The 24,622-nt window shown below is 41.4% G+C and overlaps 1 protein-coding gene across 1 annotated transcript; it reads right to left on the reverse strand.

Annotated features, from left to right (window-relative positions):
* Nucleotides 1-999: 999 nt before the first annotated feature.
* LOC135521678 (zinc finger protein 239-like) lies at nt 1,000-5,075 on the reverse strand. The gene is made up of 2 exons (XM_064947358.1): nt 4,504-5,075; nt 1,000-3,256 (listed from the first exon to the last, which is right to left on the reverse strand). Exons 1-2 carry the CDS (start codon nt 4,844-4,846, stop codon nt 2,463-2,465), a joined length of 1,137 nt encoding a protein of 378 aa, XP_064803430.1. The 5' UTR covers nt 4,847-5,075; the 3' UTR covers nt 1,000-2,462.
* Nucleotides 5,076-24,622: the final 19,547 nt, after the last annotated feature.

Consider the following 24,622-nt stretch of genomic DNA (forward strand, 5'->3'; position numbering starts at 1 on the left):
AAACAGAGAACATCCCCGGTCACTCCTACTGCCTCTGGTCTGACAGACTCACTAAACACAAAGTATTCGTTTGTAAATGATGTGAGTGTAGGAGTGTGACCCTGGCTATCTGTAAATAGTAAAAAACAAGAAAATGGTTCCGTCTGGTTTGCTATTAGTATAAGGAACTTGAAATGATTCATACTTTTACTTTTGACACTTAAATATATTTAAAACCAAATACTTTTAGACTTTTACTCAAGTAGTATTTTACTCTGTAACTTTCTATGAAGATATCTATACTTTTACTCAAATATGACAATTGGGTACTTTCTCCACCACTGATCATGAGTCTATTCTGGTATCCTTCAACATGGTGAGCCTCATTATGAGTCTAATCTGGTCTCCTTCAACATGGTGAGCCTCATTATGAGTCTAATCTGGTCTCCTTCAACATGGTTAAATAAAATAATTTTAAAATGTAGCAGAATTAAATACCCACTGGGAACTAGATTGACTCAGTTCACAGACTGTCAGCCAGACAGTGATTGTGCAATATCATCAGTCTAAATTAGAGTAACAACCAGATAAAACATCTATTGGAAATAATGTGGGAGGATTAGCAAACCACATGTACAAGTGCATTGGACACAGCTATGAGGTCAATACTAATCCCATCATGTCTACATTGGACCCGCCAATGGGCCAGCAGGTAGCCTAGTGGTTAGAGCATTGGCCCAGAAACCAAAAGGTTGGTGGATCGAATCCCGAGCTGACAAGGCAACAATCTGTCGTTCTGCCCCTGAACAAGGCAGTTAACCCACTGTTCCCCGGTAGGCCATTATTGTAAATAAGAATTGGTTCTTAACTGTCTTGCCTAGTTAAATAGTTTAAATTAATAAAATAATTTTTAAACGTAGCAGAATTAAATAATGATTGTGCAATATCAGACTAAATTAGAGTAACAACCCAATAAATCCGACAAACAGGGAATGTTCAATGACCCAAAAAACACTATAGTTCATTCTGTGAATCAGCCCTTTATTTCCTATCATAAAGAACACCTGTGGAAAAGGGCAGTGGGTTTAGACATCCATCCCCAAAATTAGACATGATTGAATAGTGTCTAATCCAAATAATCAACACAATAGCAGGTGCTAGTGCAGGGTTGGAACAGAAACCTTCACACCCAGTAGCTAGATCTCTAGCAGCAAGGTTGGACATGTATTTTCTAGGTCTGTGAATCGTTGAACAGTATTGGTGTAGTCATACAACTTATTCTAACAGTAAACCAAAAGCATATTCAGAGCATTAAGAAAGTATTCAGACCCCTTGACTTTTTACACATTTTGTTACGTTACAGCCGTATTCTAAAATGTATTAAATAATATTGTGTTCCTCATTAATCTACACACCATACCCCATAATGACATAATACCCCACAATGACATCACAATACCCCATAATGAAATAATACCCCATAATGACAAAACAGAAATACCTTATTTACATAAGTATTCAAACTCTTTGCTATGAGACTTGAAATTGAGCTCATGTGCATCTTGTTTCCATTGATCATCCTTGAGATGTTTCTACAACTTGATTGGAGTCCACCTGCGGTAAATTCAATTGATTGGACATGATTTGGGCACACACCTGTCTTATATAAGGTCCCACAGTTGACAGTGCATGTCAGGACAAAAACCAAGCCACAAGGTTGAAGGAATTGTCCGTAGAGCTCCGAGACAGGATTCTGTAGAGGCACAAATCTGGGGACCAAAAAATGAAAACCAAAGGGTACCAAAAGATGTCTGCAGTATTGAAGGTCCCCAAGAACACAGTGGCCTCCATCATTCTTAAATGGGAGAGGTTTGGAACCACCAAGACTCTTCAAACAGATCAGTCAGGGAAGAAGGGCCTTGTTCAAGGATGTGACCAAGAACCTGCTATGACAGAGCTCCAGAGCTCCTCTGTGGAGATGGGAGAACCTTCCAGAAGGACAACCATCTATATAGCACTCCACCAATCAGGCCTTTTATGATCGAGTGGCCATGGGGAAGCCATTCCTCAGTAAAAGGCACATGACAGCCTGCTTGGTGTTTGCCAAAAGGCATGTAAAGGACTGACCTTGAGAAATAACATTCTCTGGCCTGATGAAACCAAAATGTAACTCTTTGGCCTGAATGCCATGTATCACGTCTGGAGGAAACTAGGCACCATCCCTACGGTGAAGCACGGTGGTTGCAGCATCATGCTGTGGGAATGTTTTTCAGTGGCAGGGACTGGCAGACTCGTCAAGATCAAGGGAAAGATGAATGGAAAGTACTAAGATTTTCCCACTGATATCCATATCATGCCAAAACCAATTGATAAGGGGCAAACATTTAGGGTTCTACATTGTGACATCATTAAAATACTCCTACTCCAATGTTAAAACATTCTACATTGTGACATTATTTCATTGATATCATGAAACAACTCCTTCATGAATGTATTTTCTGATGTTTGATCAGAGATCTTTTATCAGAGTATCTCTTGTCACATTGTTCACAGCTATAAGGTTTCTCTCCTGTGTGTGTTCTCTGGTGTACGGTCAGATCACTAGATGTAGTAAAAATCTTCCCACATTGGTCACAGCTATACGGTTTCTCTCCTGTGTGTGTTCTCTGGTGTGATATCAGGGTGCTTAACTGAGTAAAACTCTTCCCACATTGATTACAACTATGAGGCTTCTCTCCTGTGTGTATTCTCTGGTGTGATACCAGGGTGCTTGACTGAGTAAAACTCTTCCCACATTGATTACAACTATAAGGCTTCTCTCCTGTGTGTGTTCTCTGGTGTCGAATCAGATGGCTTGATGTAGTAAAACTCTTCCCACATTGATTACAGCTATAATATTTCTCTCCTGTGTGTTTTCTCTGGTGTGATAACAGGTTGCTTGACTGACTAAAACTCTTCCCACATTGAGTACAGCTATAAGGTTTCTCTCCAGTGTGACTTCTCATGTGTACTTTTAGTGAATCTGATCTTAAGTAACTCTTCCCACATTGATTACAGCTATAAGGCTTCTCTCCAGTGTGTGTTCTCTGGTGTATTTTAAGTTCTGATGAAGATTTGCAACCTTTCCGACAGTCAGAGCAGCAATTAGATTTCTTCCCTGTGGGTCTCTGCTGGTGTTTCTTGAGGTGTTCTGATCTGGAGAGACTCTTCTCTGCCCTGTCAGCATCCTGAGGATGTTGAGGCCCCCCAGAGGATCCACGATAGTCACATCTCTCTCCTGTGTGAACAACAAAGTGAGACAGATGGTTAAAGGGCCACAACAGCAGAAATTTTGACATTTGTCTTAAGACAGTCAAGTAAGCAACAAAAGTTATATTTTGTCTTGTTTTCACAAATACGTTTTTAAAGTTGTTGAAATCCAAAGCAGTGTGCCAGACGACTTTTGGTCTCCAATATAGGGCCCTTTCTGAAGGTCTATGTTATTGTTATGTGAAGTTATGGGTCCTACAGTGAGTCTATGTTATTGTTATGGGTCCTACAGTAGGTCTATGGCAAGACTTGAAAATGGATTTCTAGATCAACAACCAACTTGACAGAACTTGAAGGATTTTACAAAGAATAATGAATATTCACATGAAGATCAGTCGCCTATTGGATGACATCACGACTTCCCATCAAGCCAACTCACTCACTCCTAGTTTGCAGTTGTCTAAAAAAACAATATTTTGCTCAAAACATTTATTTATTTCCCTTTTATATGTTGATACTTTACTGTATTTATATATCACATTTCAAAGGGATTTTTTTTTTTAAATCACTGGAGGACGTCATGAACAATTCCGACAGTACAAAAACATATTTAAGTGTAGAACGCCCTTTTAAAAATGGCACATTAGTTCAACAACTGCAGAGTTTGTATCCCTGTTTTATAAGACAGTACTCACTGTATTTACTGGTGTTAATCAGATCAATGTCCCTGTTTTATAAGATAGTACTCACTATCTGCCAGCCACATACCATCATGCATACCACTGCTGGATTGCTTCTGAAGCTAAGTAGGGTTGGTCCTGAACAGTTCCTGGATGGGAGGCCAGACGCTGCTGGAAGTGGTGTTGGAGGGCCAGTAGAGGCACTCTTTCCTCTGGTCTAAAAAATTATCCCAATGCCCCAGGGCAGAGACTGGGGACACTGCCCTGTGTAGGGTGCCGTCTTTCAGATGGGACGTTAAACGGGTGTCCTGACTCTCTGAGGTCATTAAAGATCCCATGGCACTTATCGTAAGAGTAGGGGTGTTAACCCCAGTGTCCTGGCTAAATTCCCAATCTGGCCCTCAAACCATCACCTAATAATCCCCAGTTCACAATTGGCTCATTCATTCCTCTACCCTGTAACTATTCCCTGGGTCGTTGCTGCAAATGAGAACGTGTTCTCAGTCAACTTACCTGGTAAAATAAAGGATAAATAAAAACTATATTTACTGGTGTTAATCAGATCAATATCCCTGTTTTACAAGATAGTACTCACTGTATTTACTGGTGTTCATCAGTTCTCCAGTCCTCTCTTCTTCGTCCTCCTCTAATGTGACAGTAACCTCCCCCTCTTCATCCTTTATTCCAAAAACCACTTCATCTTCTTTCACTTCATCCTCCACTCCAAAAACCGAATATTCCTCTTCTTCTTTCACAGTAACATCTTCCTCCTCTTTCACTCTGAAGGCGTCTTTCTCTTCTTCTTTCATGGTAACAGCCTTACCCTCTACTTGTTTTTGTATTGTAATAGCCTCCTCTTCCTCCTCCTCTTTCACGTGAGCTTCTTTCTCCGTCCAGCAGACCTCTTCTTCGGCAGGAGAGTAGCTTAGTGAACTCATGGTAGAGATGTTAGCTAGTTAGCATTAGCGACTAGTGCTAACTTAACCAGCCAGCAAGTTGACTTACAACGTAAATATTAAATTCAATGGGATAGCTAGTTGTTTCCGCATAAGTATGTTTAAATCATAGTGGCAAACAAACCAGGAAATTGTCTAAAGAACTTGAATGTTCCGACTTCGTTGTCTAGCGAGCTACCGAAGTGGCTGCAGGTGGTGAAGAAGCGTTCCGTCCACTAGATTAGACGTCACAGTAATAACATAGCCTGAAAGACACATATCGCCGTCTGCTGTCTGGAGGGAGGAAACGCAGTTGAGGAGGGAAAACTTTGTATTTTCTTCATTGAATTATAATATTATAAAGCAGTTTAGGGAAACGTTTTTTCCTCTCCATTAAATAAGAATGTTATATCAACACGTACAAAGAGCAACAAGTGTGGTTTGATTAGTTCAGATTTTTTTAATGAGAATTTAAAACAAACTCTACATCTACTCCACATCTGTATTTCAGATTCAGTGATATCGAAATAAGCACCTACTTATTGATACACTTGAAAAAGATGAGCAAAAATGTATGTATAAAATAAATAAGTAAACTTTACCCACTACCAGGATATTTTAGCCCAAAACCTGGCACCCTCTCTGCTAGGAGGCTGAAACTAGGGCCATAAGTGGCTCTTCCAGCAAGACACATCAACATTCATGAAGAATTGGTTAATTGGGCACAAAATCAACATTTTCAATGGCCATCTCTGTCTTCGGACTTCAACTCCATTGAAAACCTGTGGTTTGAATTGAACAAGGCAGTCCATAAGCGCAGACTAAATAAATCAAGGACCTGGAGAGATTCTGTATGGAAGAAGGTCTAAGATCCCACCCAATGTGTTCTCTAATCTCATAAAACAATTCAGTGTCGTTATCCTCCCAAGGCGAAAGTGCTGGAGTATTGAAAACATGTTTTTTTCATTTATATTTTAGATACAATATATCTCAGTATTTGAAATCTTTTTTTATAGAGTCATTTATCTCATCTTTATCAAGGGTGTCAACAATTTGTCCCCCACTGTACCTCCATACTGCTGCTACATGGTGTAACAATACATCATGTAGATGTATCTAATGAACAGACTAGGTCCATACTGCTCCCACATGGTGTAACAATTCATCGTGTAGATGTACAGTGGGGCAAAAAAGTATTTAGTCAGCCACCAATTGTGCAAGTTCTCCCACTTAAAAAGATGAGAGAGGCCTGTAATTTTCACCATAGGTACACTTTTTTTTTACCCCATTTTCTCCCCAATTTCGTGGTATCCAATTGTTTTAGTAGCTACTATCTTGTCTCATCGCTACAACTCCCATACGGGCTCGGGAGAGACGAAGGTTAAAAGTCATACGTCCTCCGATACACAACCCAACCAAGCCGCACTGCTTCTTAACACAGCGTGCATCCAACCCGGAAGCCAGCCACACCAATGTGTCAGAGGAAACACCGTGTACCTGGCAACCTTGGTTAGCACGCACTGCACCCGGTCTGCCACAGGAGTCACTGGTGCGTGATGAAACAAGGACATCCCTACCGGCCAACCCCTCCCTAACTCGGGCCCCACAGATCTCCCGGTCACAGCCGGAAACGACAGAGCCTAGGCGCGAACCCAGAGTATCTGATGGCACAGAGATCACCCTTAACCACTCCACCACCCAAGAGGCCTGGTACACTTCAACAATGACAGACAAAATGAGAAAAAAAATCCAGAAAATCACATTGTAGTATTTAATGAATTTATTTGCAAATTATGGTGGAAAAATAAGTATTTGGTCACCTACAAACAAGCAAGATTTCTGGTTCTCACAGACCTGTAAGTTCTTCTTTAAGAGGCTCCTCTGTCCTCCACTCGTTACCTGTATTAATGGCACCTGTTTGAACTTGTTATCAGTATAAAAGATACCTGTCCACAACCTCAAAAAGTCACACTCCAAACTCCACTATGGCCAAGACCAAAGAGCTGTCAAAGGACACCAGAAAAAAAATTGTAGACCTGCACCAGGCTGGGAAGACTGAATCTGCAATAGGTAAGCAGCTTGGTTTGAAGAAATCAACTGTGGGAGCAATTATTAGGAAATGGAAGACATACAAGACCACTGATAATCTCCCTCAATCTGGGGCTCCATGCAAGATCTCATCCCGTGGGGTTAAAATGATCACAAGAACGGTGAGCAAAAATCCCAGAACCACACGGGGGGACCTAGTGAATAACCTGCAGAGAGCTGGGACCAAAGTCACAAAGCCTACCATCAGTAACATAAGAGTTCTGAGAAACAATTTTGTTATTTACCAAAAACTTATTTTCCACCATCATTTGAAAATAAATTCATTAAAAATCCTACAATGTGATTTTCTGGAATTGTTTGTCTCATTTTGTCTGTCATAGTTGAAGTGTACCTATGATGAAAATTACAGGCCTCTCTCATCTTTTTAAGTGGGAGAACTTGCACAATTGGTGGCTGACTAAATAGTTTTTTAGCCCCACTGTACATAATGAACAGACTAGGTCTATACTGCTCCTACATGGTGTAACAATACATCATGTAGATGTATATAATGAACAGACTAGGTCTGTACTGCTCCTACATGGTGTAACAATACATCATGTAGATGTACATAATGAACAGACTAGGTCTATACTGCTCCTACATGGTGTAACAATACATCATGTAGATGTATATAATGAACAGACTAGGTCTATACTGCGCCAACATGGTGTAACAATACATCATGTAGATGTACATAATGAACAGACTGGGTCTATACTGCTCCTACGTGGTGTCACGATACATCATGTAGATGTATATAATTGTAATGGCGTTCTTCTGTTGAAGGAGGAGCGGACCAAAATGCAGCGTGGTGGTTCCTCATGTTTATTGATGAAAATAGACTAGACATGAAATAACTGAAATGTACAAAACAGACGGAAACGTGAAAAACTATACAGCCTATCTGGTGAATATAAACACAGCGACAGGAACAATCACCCACGAAACACTCAAAGAATATGGCTGCCTAAATATGGTTCCCAATCAGAGACAACGTTAATCACCTGACTCTGATTGAGAACCGCCTCAGGCAGCCATAGACTACGCTAGACACCCCGCAAAACCCCAAGACGACAAAAACACACCACAATAACCCATGTCACACCCTGGCCTGACCAAATAAATGAAGATAAACATAATATATTTCAACCAGGGCGTGACAATAATGAACAGACTAGGTCTGTACTGCACCTACATGGTGTAACAATACATCATGTAGATGTACATAATGAACAGACTAGGTCTATACTGCTCCTACATGGTGTAACAATACATCATGTAGACAGTGGTGGGCCGTCAGGGCCAGCAAGGCCTTCTCTGCTGGCCTAAACATTATCAGAATATAATTTTTTAAATATATTTTCCCACAAATATGTATTAAATTATTCCCCAGAGTAAGAGTTACACTCTTCATTTCATAGCATTCCTCTTGGTTGCACTGCTTCCAGCCCCAGGTTGAGATTTGGAGGGCTGGTCTTTATGTTAGATATTTTATCTCATCATATTCAGCCATCATGTGTTGCCAGGGGTCTAAAATCTGCCCTCAGGCCTTCAGAATCAACAGTGCGGGCGCTTGTACTTAAAGTGAATGGAAATTAAAAATTAGTGTCAACCAATCAGCTTTAGAGTTGGCTATTGTACGCCTGCTGGCTGGCTCCAGTGTTACACAGGAGCCAGCTAGCAGGCGTAGTGCGTGCACGTCTTTTGATTGGATTACCAATATTGAGAGGCAAGTCATATATGGGCAGGTCTCAGAACTAGGAAACTGAAATTGATCAACTAATTAATTCGCGTACTACTAAGCTGTTTTTTCAACCCACAATGGCGGAAGGAGAAGATATCGATTTGGTCGAGGATATAATTATAACGCCATTCTCAAGACAAACTTTTCAAGAAAAGTTAGACATTGCCGGAAGAGGTAGATGCCGACGCTACAAAACCTGTCACAGGCGGGAAAGGGGTTCGTTTGCCACTTTCAATTATGGGCGCTATCAATGACTCACAGGCTCCGAGAAGCAATGCAAACTGTACTGCTGGGAATGCCTATTATTTGCAAGTGATCGATTTGGTGTTTGGAGCCACACTGGCTTTGCAAACCTGAGTTGTCTAACCAAGGCAGCAACGAGACACCAAAGTACGGCTGGGCACTTACTACAAGCAATGGTGCTTTTGAAAACTTTTGGTGACACCCGAGTGGATCTACAGCTCAACGAACAAGCGCGCAGGGCAACGAAGCTGCACAATGAAAAGGTATTGTACTCTTCCCCTGCAATTCTCTGAATAAAAATGTCAATTTCAAGGTGACGCAACGCCTGGTTATACTGCGTTTCTGTCTAAATGTATAGTGTCTAGAGCCATGGCATCATAATGATGGTAATACGAGGTGGATTAATTTGGGTGGGACTGTGTAGGACTTCACTGAAGGCCCAGGCCCCAGAACCACGGCACGCTACTGATCAATAGACACTTCATAGTGAGCTACAGGTAGGAATCAGCAATGAATCCCAATAATGAGCCACCTATGGGAGGGGTAACAAATCTTTGTGGACAAATCTCAACGTATTACTGCTACCCTGGGGAGATTGCTATACACCTTGAACATCGGCTACAACCCTCGTCGGATGTGGCAGGCTTGACACATCAGACTACAAAGGGAAGCACAGCCGATAGCTGCCCAGCGGCACGAGCCTACAAGATCAGCTAAATACCTTCTATGCTCGCTCGAGGAAAGTAACACTGAAACATGCATGAGAGCATCAGCTGTTTTGGACGACTTTGTGATCACGCTCTCCGCAGCCGATGTGATTAAGACCTTTATACATGATTATTTTCACAAGACCGCAGAGCCAGACGGATTACCAGGACGTGTACTCCAAGCATGCGCTGACCATCACTGACCTTCACTGACATTGTCATCCCCTGTCTGAGTCTGTAATACCAACATGTTTCAAGCAGACCACCATAGTGTTCTTGGTCACAGGGACTAAGGTAACCTGCCTAAATGACTACCGACCCATAGCACTCACATCTGTAGCCATGAAGTGCTTTGTAAGGCTGGTCATGGCTCACATCAACACCATTATCCCAGAAACTCTCGACCCACTCCAATAGGCATACCGCCCCAACAGATGATCTCTATTGAACTCCACACTGCCCTTTCCCACCTGGACAAAAGGAACACCCATGTGAGAATGCTATTCATCAAGTACAGCTCAGTGTTCAACACCATAGTACACTCATCACTGGGACTAAACACTGAGCACGCCCCCATTCTCATCGAAGGGGTTGTAATGGAGCAGGTTGAGAGCTTCAAGTTCCTTGGTGTCCACATTATAGGCTTAGTTAACTGGTGAACTGTTGAAATCATGGAAACATAATGACAATTCTAATTCTAGATTTGGAATAGAATGTGCAGCACCTTTAATATATTGTTGTTTGACTACCAATTAATAAACCAGGGAGAAATCAAAGTAAAAAGAGACTATTCTTTTAGTACAGTTCACAAACACAATAAGGCAGTTTGATTATGCTTACTATATAACTAAAACTCTGTTTTCAGAGTAGGAGCGTGGTGGAGACATCCAAGAGAGGAAAATAAGGAAGGGAAATGACAGCAAGTAGTGCAGACGAAAGGGATAACAAGTTGGTGAAGCAACAGGAATGAAAACAATATAGATGCTACTTTGAGAACACAAACTCACATCTTTCACACCACAGAACGAGGGAGTCCGGGGGATGACTGGTGGAGCAAGGGAGGAAGCATTAAGGGATTATCTTGGCGTGAGTACAGTTGGTGAGACTGAGTGGACGATGGTGAAGAACAGTGGAGTGAAAAGGGCTAAAGTTGGTAATGAACAGCAGTTTAGGGTCAGAGTGGGAATTTTCTGTGGGTGACCTGTTAACGGTCTCAAAGATGGTGAAGGAAGAATTGGGTAAAGAAGAATCGGTTGATCGGGAGTGGTATGATGCCGATTGTGTCAACATCGCAAAAGGAGAAAGCTTTGTGTGGTTTAGGTTAAACATTTCAGGTAGACGCACGTTGATTAAAATCAGTGATAGACGGAAGGTTTTACTGTGGTTTGGTGAAGTGGTTCTCCCATCTTATGTAAAACCTGGGTCAATTGCATTATGGGCCCTAAAGTACTGCGTGTAAATGTCATATTTTGGCGAATTTAGTACGACATCCGGGAACTTTTGGCATACTAACTACATCATACTATAATAAGCAAACTATATACTATTAAACCCCTACAACTCATCCAGAACGCCGCAGCCCGTCTGGTGTTCAACCTTCCCAAGTTCTCTCACGTCACCCCGCTCCTCCGCTCTCTCCACTGGCTTCCAGTTGAAGCTCGCATCCGCTACAAGACCATGGTGCTTGCCTGCGGAGCTGTGAGGGGAACGGCACCGCAGTACCTCCAGGCTCTGATCAGGCCCTACACCCAAACAAGGGCACTGCGTTCATCCACCTCTGGCCTGCTCGCCTCCCTACCACTGAGGAAGTACAGTTCCCGCTCAGCCCAGTCAAAACTGTTCGCTGCTCTGGCCCCCCAATGGTGGAACAAACTCCCTCACGACGCCAGGACAGCAGAATCAATCACCACCTTCCGGAGACACCTGAAACCCCACCTCTTCAAGGAATACCTAGGATAGGATAAGTAATCCTTCTCACCCCCCCCCTAAATGATTTAGATGCACTATTGTAAGTGGCTGTTCCACTGGATGTCAGAAGGTGAATTCACCAATTTGTAAGTCGCTCTGGATAAGAGCGTCTGCTAAATGACTTAAATGTAAATGTAATATACTCAATTAACATTGGGATGAGTATTCTAACACAGCTCAGGTCTCTGGGCAGTCATTTTGTTAGTTTAAAACCTCGGTTGCCCCTTAAAAAAGCCACACAGCACTCAATCAATCAATCTGCAGTTCAACCAATAACAAAGCTGTAATTACACCACTATTTTGGTAATAAGATGGATGGGGTTGGAGAAATGTAACTACTCTCAAATTCATAGACAGACCTATGGATGCAAGGACTGACCATCCATGACATCAACATTATAGTTTTAACCATGCTTTGAGGCTGGACAGTGTTGGTTTACATTGTTTCTAAACATTGGAGTAAAAAAAAGCTTATTTTGGGTTCTGATGGGTAACAGTTGAACTAAGCTCATAAGGCATGCATTATATTCTTCAAGAATCAATCTCTATAAATAATGTAAAAGTCAAAATATGGATGTAGCAATTGCACATTTCCCCTTTAACACCACACATCAGTTCAAACACCGCAGAGTTTGTGCTTCTGTTTTTAAGACAGTACTTACTATTGTTAATCAGGGCCCGTTCATCGTTAGAAGCATCGGACGCCTTAAGATGCGTTTGGGAAACCGGCTGTGGTCTTCCTAAAACTCACCAGCTTCTAGAACTCTTGCACTCTTGTCCCCTTGGAACGAGACCAAACAAAACTAATCTCCAATACAGAAAAACGGGCATTCAAAATAAATTGTGATCCATGGCAACGCACTGCTTAAACGCACAACACAAATCTTTCTAACTGCCCACCTTTGATACAATCTGCACCCAAGTTGTCCTTAGCAAGGACATGTCTGATTTCAAGAGGAAACTCCTGCAATATCTGTAGTAACTTTCCACCTCACTGCGGAGCTTCTCTCTTTTCAGGGTTCACTAGATAGGCATGTTGTCGGATCGGGGCCCAGTCCTCAATGTCATGCTATAGTACACGTGGTTTGGCACATCTGAGAATGAACCCTGATATTCTAAAAGCAAATCAAATCAAATCAAATTTTATTCGTCACATACACATGGTTGGCAGATGTTAATGCGAGTAGCGAAATGCTTGTGCTTCTAGTTCCGACAATGCAGTAATAACCAACAAGTAATCTAACTAACAATTCCTAAACTACTGTCTTATACACAGTGTAAGGGGATAAAGAATATGTACATAAGGATATATGAATGAGTGATGGTACAGAGCAGCATAGGCAAGATACAGTAGATGGTATTGAGTACAGTATATACATATGAGATGAGTATGTAAACAAAGTGGCATAGTTAAAGTGGCTAGTGATACATGTATTACATAAGGATGCAGTCGATGATATAGAGTACAGTATATACGTATGCATATGAGATTAATAATGTAGGGTAAGTAACATTATATAAGGTAGCATTGTTTAAAGTGGCTAGTGATATATTTACATCATTTCCCATCAATTCCCATTATTAAAGTGGCTGGAGTTGAGTCAGTGTCAGTGTATTGGCAGCAGCCACTCAATGTTAGTGCTGGCTGTTTAACAGTCTGATGGCCTTGAGATAGAAGCTGTTTTTCAGTCTCTCGGTCCCAGCTTTGATGCACCTGTACTGACCTCGCCTTCTGGATGATAGCGGGGTGAACAGGCAGTGGCTCGGGTGGTTGATGTCCTTGATGATCTTTATGGCCTTCCTGTAACATCGGATGGTGTAGGTGTCCTGGAGGGCAGGTAGTTTGCCCCCGGTGATGCGTTGTGCAGACCTCACTACCCTCTGGAGAGCCTTACGGTTGAGGGCGGAGCAGTTGCCGTACCAGGCGGTGATACAGCCCGCCAGGACGCTCTCGATTGTGCATCTGTAGAAGTTTGTGAGTGCTTTTGGTGACAAGCCGAATTTCTTCAGCCTCCTGAGGTTGAAGAGGCGCTGCTGCACCTTCTTCACGATGCTGTCTGTGTGAGTGGACCAATTCAGTTTGTCTGTGATGTGTATGCCGAGGAACTTAAAACTTGTTACTCTCTCCACTACTGTTCCATCGATGTGGATAGGGGGTGTTCCCTCTGCTGTTTCCTGAAGTCCACAATCATCTCCTTAGTTTTGTTGACGTTGAGTGTGAGGTTATTTTCCTGACACCACACTCCGAGGGCCCTCACCTCCTCCCTGTAGGCCATCTCGTCGTTGTTGGTAATCAAGCCTACCACTGTTGTGTCATCCGCAAACTTGATGATAACAGCCTAACCTTAAATTCCCAGACCGCCATCTGCTGACTGGAGTTGGTAACGCAGTTGAGTAAAATGTATATTTTATCTTCAGATAACAAGTTAAAACCTGTTAAGGTTCGGGAAAATTACTGCTCCCTTTGGAGGAATTGCGTGCCCATAGTAAACAGAAAAAATCTGTCCAAAATTGTTAATATATGCATAAATAATTATTATTGAATAGAAAGCACTCTAAAGCTTCTAAAATCGTTTGAATTATGTCTGTATGTATAGCAGAACTCACAGGGCAGCCAAATCTCCCAAACTATTTCTCTCATCAGGAAAGTTGGGCCAACTTTGACGTCATCGCCCCACCCTTCCCAACCAGCTATGGATCTGGGAACAGTTTCTAGGTCTTCGGCGGGATGTCTTCTTTCAATAGAGCGTGTAATTGAGCAAATCCCGCGAGCTTTGACCCTTTGGCAGGCAAAATACTGAAGTGTCGCGAGAAAATAGATGCGCGTCCTGGCGCAATTGTACACAGTCATTTCTTTGTTCCAGATCGTCTGAGAGGAGTTGCGTTTCTCCGGTCGACCGCCAATTGTTTTGTACGTTAATAACATCCTAAAGCTTGATTTTGCACTTAGTTTGACCAGTTTAGTCGACATATATGTACTTTTGAAGTTTTGATGCGCAACCCCTCGAGACCAGAGCAAATTTTGGCTGCATTTCAGCCGGAATTTGTCGTGTTTGCTACGACTTGAAACCAAACGCTGTTTTGGGTAAGTATAACTCCTTCCACTACATTCTGATCGAAGACCATCAAAGAAAGGTAAGGGAATATTTATGTTGTAATTTTGTGTTTCTGTTGACTCCAACATAGCGGAGAAATATTGCTTACGTCTGAGCGCAGTCTCAGATTATTGAATAGTGAGCGATTTCTGTAGCGTGAAAAAGAAATGTGACAAAGCGATTGCATGAAGAAGCAGTGTATCTTTCTAACTATATGTAGAACATGTATATTTAGTCAAAGTTTATGATGTGTATTGCTGTTATCTGGCGTTATCTGGCGGAGTTATCCATAATTTCTCCGGACATTTTTGTAGCATTTTTTGAACATGTCTCAATGTAAACGGAGATTTATGGATATAAATTACATATTATTGAAAAACACATAAATGTACTGTGTAACATGTCCTATTACTGTCATCTGATGAAGATTTTCAAAAGGTTAGTGAATTATTTTTCTTTTAATCCTGCGTTTGTGATTGCATCTTTTGTTTGACAAAATGCCTGTCAGGACCCGGTTACGAACCTGGGTCTCCGGAGTGAGAAACAGTCACTTAACCAACTGAGCCACGAATAGTCAGCAGAACCCAGAAGATGAGGCAGACACAGCAGTACTTAAGACGGTGTATTTAATAAAGTAAAAAAGGAGAAGTCCTTCAATACAAAAATGGCAAATCCAAAAGGTGGTAGGAATAGCACAAAAAAGCCTCAAGAGATACTCAAAAACAAAAACAGAATTCCACAAGAGCATCCACCGGAATCGACAAGAATACACAGAACACTAGGGCTGGGTGCTAACATACAAACACAGAGCACAGAACTGAGGGAAACTAAGGGTTTAAATACAATCAGGGAAAACGAGGCACAGGTGCAAATAATAATGGGGAACAAGGGAAAAAACATAAGGTCAAAAAGCACAATGGGGGCATCTAGTGACCAAAACCCGGAACAACCCTGGCCAAATCCTGACAATGGCTACATATCGTCTGTGTCTTTGTGGTGGTTTGATATACTTATGTGCTATGTTTTTGCCGTAAAACATTTTAGAAATGTGACTCACTGGGTAGATGAACAAGGTGTTTATCTTTCATTTGAGCTATTGGACTTGTTAATGTGTGGAGGTTAAATATTTCTAAGAATATTTTTGCATTCTGTGCGCCACTTTTTGAGTTGAGGGGGTGTGGGGGGGTGCCCTTGGGGAACTTGTAGCGTGAACACGTTAAAGTGTGGGAAGCATGAGTTTTTACTCACCAGTGTAACAATACAGTGTGGTTAAAGACTTAGTAAGCTAATTGTCGTCACGGTATGGTTACCTATAAGGACAAACAGTTATGTTTTTGCGTTATTACATATTTATTAACTTATTTTGTGAACTCTTCCAAACTACCCACAATACAGTATTTCTTCACGTCATATGGATGATCAACTCTGTGCTATATATAGATTTAACCTTTATTTAACCAGGCAAGTCAATTAAGAACAAATTCTTATTGATATTGAAGGCCTGCCCCTGCCAAACCCTAACCCAGACGATGCTGGGCCAATTGTGCGCTGCCCTATGCGACTCCAAATCATGGCTTGTTATTATACAGCCTGGTTTTGAACAAGGGGCTGTAGTGATGCCCCTAGCACTGAGATGCAGTGCCTTAGACTGCTGCGCCGCTCGTGTGTTTACATTACACTCAGTGATAAAGGTATGGGATTCTGGGAAATCCACAGCAGATTTTGGGAGAATTTGAAAATTGAGTGGACCTGGGATAAAAATGTATGAAGTTGACATTACATCATAAAATCCACATTTTAAATCCTACATTATAGCAATTTATGTTTTAGTAACTACTGTTGTTGGTTTGGCGTCAAGTAAGCCTCTATTTATATATTATTTGCCGAATCTCAGATATCCATGTGGGTTTTATGCTAAAGATCCCTCTTTCAAGTTGGTAGCATACTGAATATTGCATCTTCTTTAGGTTTGCTATTTTTATCCTGTCGTCTACTAATCATTCATTCACAGCGTGTGTCTCATCAATGCTGACAATTTATGACAAATGTATAAAGTATATGTTTTATAAACTCATAAACACCAGCGAGTTTATTAGCCCGGTTTTGTTAGTTTAGGTGTATTATACCTACATTGAGTAAATATTCATGTTAATTTGATATATTTTGATACTAAAATGGATGACAGTTTATTCTGATGTTGTGAATATGAGACACATGGAAATAATGTATTTATTTTTATTATAGTAAATTAGGAACTATCCATTCATTGCTCCTTCCTGTGTTGACTCACTGTCTTGAGAGAAGCGGCCAGGAAGGTCACACTAGGTCGATATCTAGCTCAAGCTTGCAAATGTTAACCACACCTTTTCATGAACTGTGCGGTTGTGTTATCTAGTGGGAACCCGTTAGCACGGTAGGCTCTGGTGCCTTCTTGCAGTGGGCTCAAAATGCCAGAGGAAATAAACTTGATTTATTTCGTCGAGCAACCACCTGATTGGTTTGGTATTGGGCTTGATCAACATTGCAGCCGACAGTGCAGGTTAGCACGGTAGGGTGCCGTGGGCTCAAAACGATAAAGGAAATCAACCTGCTCCTTTTGGTTTTGTCCAATTTTCAATAGGGATGTTACAGAAGGTACAGGCATGCGTCGAAAGTGTTCCGTGTGCCGATGTCTGTATCACTTTATCAGCAGTATGTGATCAATGACATCTGGTGATAGACCGATAGTAGCGAGCTTCTTATTTAGATTTAGTATGACTTAATGAAACTGCCTTAAATGTGCTGAAGTAAACATTTTTTTATTCGCACTAATCAATCAACACATTCCTGTCTTTTGTATGTCTCAATATAATAGTATTATTTAATTAAATCCATTTAGAATGGATTACTTAAGATGACTGATATGTCTAGAATCAGATGACGCAGAGAACAAGCTACCAAGTTTTTATTAGAAAACACAATTCTAAGCAGTCCACCTGATAGAGGTTCATATCTGACAGATGAACACACCGTTCTATACTGTCCACCTGATAGAGGTTCATATCTGACAGATGAAAATCTCTGTTAGAAACTTAGAAAGAGGGGGAGTCTAAAGCTGCAACAACTAGGATTGTGCCTTTTGGCTTCTGGACAAGGAAATAAAGTTGATATGAAAACCAATAGGACAGGAGAGAAATGGCATAGTGGTGGGTCCAATAAAACAGGAGAGAAATTACATAGTGGTGGGTCCAACAGAACAGGAGAGAAATTACATAGTGGTGGGTCTAATAGAACAGGAGAGAAATTACATAGTGGTGGGTCTAATAGAACAGGAGAGAAATGACATAGTGGTGGGTCTAATAGAACAGGAGAGAAATTACATAGTGGTGGGTCTAATAGAACAGGAGAGAAATTACATAGTGGTGGGTCTAATAGAACAGGAGAGAAATTACATAGTGGTGGGTCTAATAGAACAGGAGAGAAATTACATAGTGGTGGGTCTAATAGAACAGGAGAGAAATTACATAGTGGTGGGTCCAATACGGAAGTAAATGAAAATACATTTGCCCAAATGAAGAATCAAGGATAATTAGCTTCTTAAAAAAAATAGCTGTGTATGGTTTCAAATCACCAGCTTGATGGCTTATACCTATTTGGGCAGTGCGTGTGGCAATAGACCTCGTTGATTATTGAGTTGGGGCTGTCAATGAAAAGCATCTCAAATAGGTGTGAAGATCATGTCTCTTGAGTATAATTTAAAATGTTGAGACGAGGAGAATGGGGGGTTGTGTGGTGAAGTTAATGTCTCTTGAGTATAATTTAAAATGTTGAGACGAGGAGAAGGGGGGGTTGTGTGGTGAAGACAATGTCTCTTGAGTATAATTTAAAATGTTGAGACGAGGAGAAGGGGGGGGGTTGTGTGGTGAAGGTAACGTCTCTTGATTATAATTTAAAATGTTGAGACGAGGAGAAGGGGGGGTTGTGTGGTGAAGACAATGTCTCGAGTATAATTTAAAATGTTGAGACGAGGAGAAGGGGGGGTGTGGTGAAGGTAACGTCTCTTGAGTATAATTTAAATTATTGGGACGAGGAGAAGGTTGTGTGGTGAAGATATAGGTGAGTCTCTCTTCAGAATGTCCTCCGCTGGCTTCCACCAATTCTTGCTCCTTCGTTGTTTTATTGTGTGAATTGATTGAGTTTATTATATCAATTCCCCATTACAAATGTCACCAGTAGTAAATCTACCGTTACTTCCTGTCATTTGGTTACATTAATTTCTGTTAATGCATGTATTAATTACAGTAATTTACCGTTGTCATTCTCGGAGTGGAAACATTGTGTCAGGACCCGGTTACGAACCTGGGTCTCCGGAGTGAGAAACAGTCACTTAACCAACTGAGCCACGAATAGTCAGCAGAACCCAGAAGATGAGGCAGACACAGCAGTACTTAAGACGGTGTAATTTAATAAAGTAAAAAGGAGAAGTCCTTCAATACAAAAATGGCAAATCCAAAAGGTGGTAGGAATAGCACAAAAAAGCCTCAAGAGACACTCAAAAACAAAAACAGAATTCCACATTTAGGGCTGGGTGCTAACATACAAACACAGAGCATGAGGGAAACTAAGGGTTTAAATACAATCAGGGGAAACGAGTACATTAATAATGGGGAACAAGGAAAAAACATAAGTCAAAAAGCACAATGGGGGCATCTAGTGACCAAAACCCGGAACAACCCTGGCCAAATCCTGACACATTGTCTGTTCAAAATCTGCTACACTTGAGAAACCCATTTTGGTTTATTTCAGAACCATCATTTACAAGATTTGTCAATTTTTTTCATCGTCTTTTTGTTTGGAGTTGGTAGTTCTCCATGTGAGCAATGAGCATGTCTGGTTTCTCTGTCCTGATAATGTTGAGAGAGCGCGTGTCTGGTTTCTCTGTCCTGACAATGTTGAGGGAGCCCGTGTCTGGTTTCTCTGTCCTGATCATGTTGGGGGAGCGCGTGTCTGGTTTCTCTGTCCTGATAATGTTGAGGGAGCATGTGTCTGGTTTCTCTGTCCTGATAATGTTGGGGGAGCACGTGTCTGGTTTCTCTGTCCTGATAATGTTGGGGGAGCACGTGTCTGGTTTCTCTGTCCTGATAATGTTGAGGGTACGCCCACCTGAGCATAGAACTACTTGGCCTGCTGTGCTGAAATGTAGGAAAGTGTTGTTGTTGTTTTTTACATTCAAGCCAAAAATGTCACTCAACCATATGCATATGAACTACTATATCATGTCTGCATTATAAATAGTCTATCACTAGTTAACTGAAATACTTACCGCTTTTGGCAAAGGACCAACACAGTCCACCAGAACCCTGCTGAAAGGTTTGTCAAAAGCAGGAGTAGGCTGCAAAGGTGCAACTGGTACGGTTCGGTTTACCTGTCCGCTGGCAAATGCCACAGGATTTACAGTGAGCCACAACACCCTGTTTCAGATGTCTTGTTGACCCCAAGATCACCTGCCATACTACCATCGTGAGCCACAACATCCTGTTTCAGACATCTTGTTGACCGCCAGATGACCTGCCATACTACCATTGTGAGCCACAACATCCTGTTTCAGACGTCTTGTTGACCCCAAGATGACCTGCCATACTACCATCGTGAGCTAACCTCAGTATTTCTTGTCGAAGCGCAACTGGAACAACAATTTGATATAATCTGGGCCAATCGTCTTGCCCAGAAGTGGCGTGAGAACACCATTTCCTCATTAGAACGCTGTTTCCTCGTTAGAGAGCCGTTTCCTCATTTGAATGCCATATCTATCAAGATTACCATAACAAACTTCATTAAACTTCTTCTGGATGGATCTCAGCAAAAAGAGGGAAACATCTTTAATCTGTTCATCAATCAACTGCTTCCTATAAACATCTTTACTCTGTTCAGCAATCAACTGCTTCCTAGACACCCACGTGTCAACTGTCGGGATCCTCTCTTCATTCAGAGGTTCTACAAACTCTCACCTTTGGGGTTTTCAAAGGAGAGGTCAACTCAGGAGGTTCACCAAAATCAGGATCCCCCATAAATGTCTGACAGATCGACCATGGTGGGATCATTGACATCCTCAACACTTGACTTGCTCCCGGTGACTTTCTTAGACAGAGCACGTGTAATGGCACACTTCAGGGTACTTTTCTGATAAACCATTAGGTTCCTCAATTCTGGGTTCCTTACAAACGACAGGATTTGGCGCAACCTTCCCTCCAGCCAAATAATTTCCAAATATGAATGAGACCCCCTTCACCAGTAGACTAGGCCTTATTCCAACGACAATGGAATGAAAAATGTTTTAAGGTTATACCAAGGATCATTGTGTTATTAAATTTTGAATTGTAAGACCAATGGAAGTATCAACAAAAAATATTACATTATTTTACATCAAAAAATGATTTGTCCGTACTGCAATAACCCATAGTAACACATTGGATAACATTCACAACATGGAACAACAGTAACCATAGTAACATTTTTTCCCCAAAAACATCTAAAGGACGTTTGTTGTGAGGTGTCTGTCCTATATCTGTGAGATTTGTTTGGATGTCTTTAATCCCTTATTTATGTCACTAAAGTCTTTCCACATTTTGTTATGGTACAGCCTTATTCTACAATAAATAAAAATCCTCATCAAGCTACGCACAATACCCCGTAATGAAAAGCGAAAATAGGTTTTTAGAAAAAATGTCACATTTATTAAAAGAAAAAACATTATTATCATTATTTACATAAGTATTCAAACCGTTTACTATGATGCTCGAAATTGAGCTCAGGTGCATACTGTTTCCATCATCATTGTTGAGATGTTTCTACAACTTGATTGGAGTCCACCTGTGGTAAATTCAATTGATTAAACATTTGGAAAGGCACACACCTGTCTGGCTACCACAGCATTCTGAAGCATTCATGCTTCTACACCTGCATTGCTTGCTGTTTGGGGTGTTAGGCTGGGTTTCTGTATAGCACTTTGAGATATCAGCTGATCTAAGAAGGGCTATTTAATCAATTTAATTTGAAGCGATACGCCATCCCATCCTGTTTGCGCTTAGTGGGACTATCATTTGTGTTTCAGCGGGACAATGACCCAACACACCTCCAGGCTGTGTAAGGGCTATTTGACCAAAAGGGGGAGTGATGGAGTGCTGCATCAGATGACCAGGCCTCCACAATCACCCGACCTCAACCCAATTGAGATGGTTTGGGATGAATTGGACCTCAGAGTGAAGGAAAAGCAGCCAACAAGTGCTCAGCATATGTGGGAACTTCTTCAAGACTGTTGGAAAAGCATTCCAGGTGAAGCTGGTTGAGAGAATGCCAAGAGTGTGCGAAGCTGTCATCAAGGCAAAGGGTAGCTACTTTGAAGAATCTAAAATATATTTGGATTTGTTTACCACTTTTTTTTTTGGTTACTACATGATTCCATATGTGTTTTCATTGTTGTCATGTCTTCACTATTATTCTACAATGTAGAAAATAGTACAAATAAAGAAGAACCCTGGAATGAGTAGGTGTGTCCAAACTTTTGACTGGTACTGTATATCTCATGAATGTTTTTACATTCAGTTACATAAAGTCACTTTCTTACCACTTCTTCCATAGTCAAACATGTAAGGAAAGATTTTTTTTAAATCAAAAGGGATGCTGTCAAAAATGTATTGAATTTAAATGGATTTACCCAGCCTACAAAGCACTACAGCCACTCTGTGATGACCAGTTCTGCTCTTTTATTGAGGGATCAAGTCTAGATTAAACCTCATAGGAAGACAGTTTTATCATGTGGAGGTTTCATTCAGGTCTCTGTTTAACTAGATACTGTTTGTCTTTGGCAGGAGAGAGACCAGACTCTCGCTATGACAGCAGGAAGAGTCCGTGTTAGCTACCCTGAAAAGGCATGAGAGACAACACACAGACGAAAAGCCGGGCACCGATGACGTGGATGTTGATTTAAGGCAGCCGCTCGCACCTCTCTGATTCAGAGTGGTTGGGTTAAATGCGGAAGACACATTTCAGTTGAATGCATTCAGTTGTACAAATGACTAGGTATCCCCCTTTGCCTATAGAGCTCTGCTATAAACATGAGAGAAGGATTAGATTTTATGTTCTGCATTATTATTATTATTATGGCACCCACCAAGTTAAGAAATTATGGTATGTTCTGAAAACTAACTTCAGGTTTTTGAGGAATCTAGTCTCGCAGGAAGACCGTTTTATTTTATGGAGGTTTAATTCAGTTCACTTCTTAGTATTTAACTACATACTCTGTCTTTGGTATGAGTGGGACTAGACTTATCACTGTTCCCACTTTGGAATGATTTTTATTCAGTTAGGGAGCCTGAAGGAGCATGAGTGGACAAACACAGGAGAGAAGCCTTACCACTGCATCCAGCGTAAAAACTGATTTTCACGAATAGGGGACCTAAAAGCTCATGAGAGGACACACACAAGAGAAAAGCCTTTCCAATACTCCCAGTGTGTAAAAAGTTTTGTCTGGTTAAGGAGCCTGAAGGAGCATAAGAAGACACACACAAAAAAGCCCTACCACTGAGCTCTTTCTGTGTGGAAGGACATTTTCCTAATCACAGAACCTGAAATCACATGAAAGAATAAAGGCGCTGTGTTCTGACATATTTTCTGACTGGGAATTTGTGTTTTTGTTTATGCCACGTGAAATCATATTGTTTATGATTATACCTGTCTATATAAGGTCCCACAATTGACAATGCCCGTCAGAGCAAACACCAAGCAATGAGGTCGAAGAAATTGTTCATAGAGTTCCGAGACAGGATTGTGTCGAGTCACAGATCTGAGGAAGGGTACCAAAAAATGTCTTCAGCATTGAAGGTCCCCAAGAACACAGTTGTCACCATTATTCTAGAATGGAAGAAGTTTGGAACCACCAAGGCTCTTCCTAGACCTGGCTGGCCGCCCGCCAAACTGAGAAATGGGGGTAGAAGGGCCTTGGTCAGGGAGGCAACCAAGAACCTGATGGTCACTCTGACAGAGCTCCAGAGTTCCTCTGTGAAGATGGGAGAACCTTCCAGAAGGACAACCATCTCTGCAGCACTCCACCAATCAGACCTTTATGGTAGAGTGGCCAGACGGAAACCACTCTTCAGTAATAACAACAGGACAGCCCGCTTGGAGCCAAAAGGCACCTAAAGACTGAACTCTTTGGCCTGATGCCAAGCGTCTTGCCTGGCGTAAAGCATGGTGGTGGCAGCATCATGCTGTGGGGATGTTTTTCAGTGGCAGGGACTGGGACACTAATCAGAATCGAGGGAAAGATGAACGGAGCAAAGTACAGAGAGAACCTTGATGAAAACCTGCTGCAGAGAACTCAGTACCTCAGACTGGGGCAACGGTTCAACTACCAACAAGGGTATCAATAACTAGGGGCTTATTTTGATATCTAGTTATTTGACTGAATCAGGAATACAAATGTGGAGTAGATGTAGAGTTTGTTTTGAATTTTCATTTAAAAAATCCGACCTAATCAAACAACACTTGTTGCTCTTTGTACGTGTTGATATAATATTCTTATTTAATGGTGAGGAAAAAATCGTTTCCCTAAACTGCATTATAATATTATAATTCAATGAAGAAAATAAAAATAGTTTTCCTTCCTCAACTGCGTTTCCTCCCTCCAGACAGCAGAAGGCGATATGTGTCTTTCAGGCGATGTTTCTACTGTGACGTATAATCTAGTGGACGGAACGCTTCTTTAACAACTGCAGCCACCTCGGAAGCTCACTGGACATCAAAGTCGGAACACTCAAGCTCTTTAGACAATTTCGTGGTTTAATCACCACTATGATTTAAACATAGTTATGGGGAAACAGCTAGCTACCCCATTTAATTTCATATTTACGTTGTAAGTCAGCCAGCTGGCTGGTTAAGTCAGCACTAGTCTAGT

The sequence above is a fragment of the Oncorhynchus masou genome, chromosome 4 (assembly GCF_036934945.1).
Source record: "Oncorhynchus masou masou isolate Uvic2021 chromosome 4, UVic_Omas_1.1, whole genome shotgun sequence".
Lineage (NCBI taxonomy): Eukaryota > Metazoa > Chordata > Actinopteri > Salmoniformes > Salmonidae > Oncorhynchus > Oncorhynchus masou.

Bases quoted from the DNA above. Each gene is read 5' to 3' on its own strand.
- LOC135521678 (XM_064947358.1), bottom strand. From the start codon at position 4,846: ATGAGTTCACTAAGCTACTCTCCTGCCGAAGAAGAGGTCTGCTGGACG. The intron at 3,257-4,503 runs GTGAGTACTATC...TTGTTCACACAG, and splicing joins GATGAACACCAGTAAATACA to GAGAGAGATGTGACTATCGT.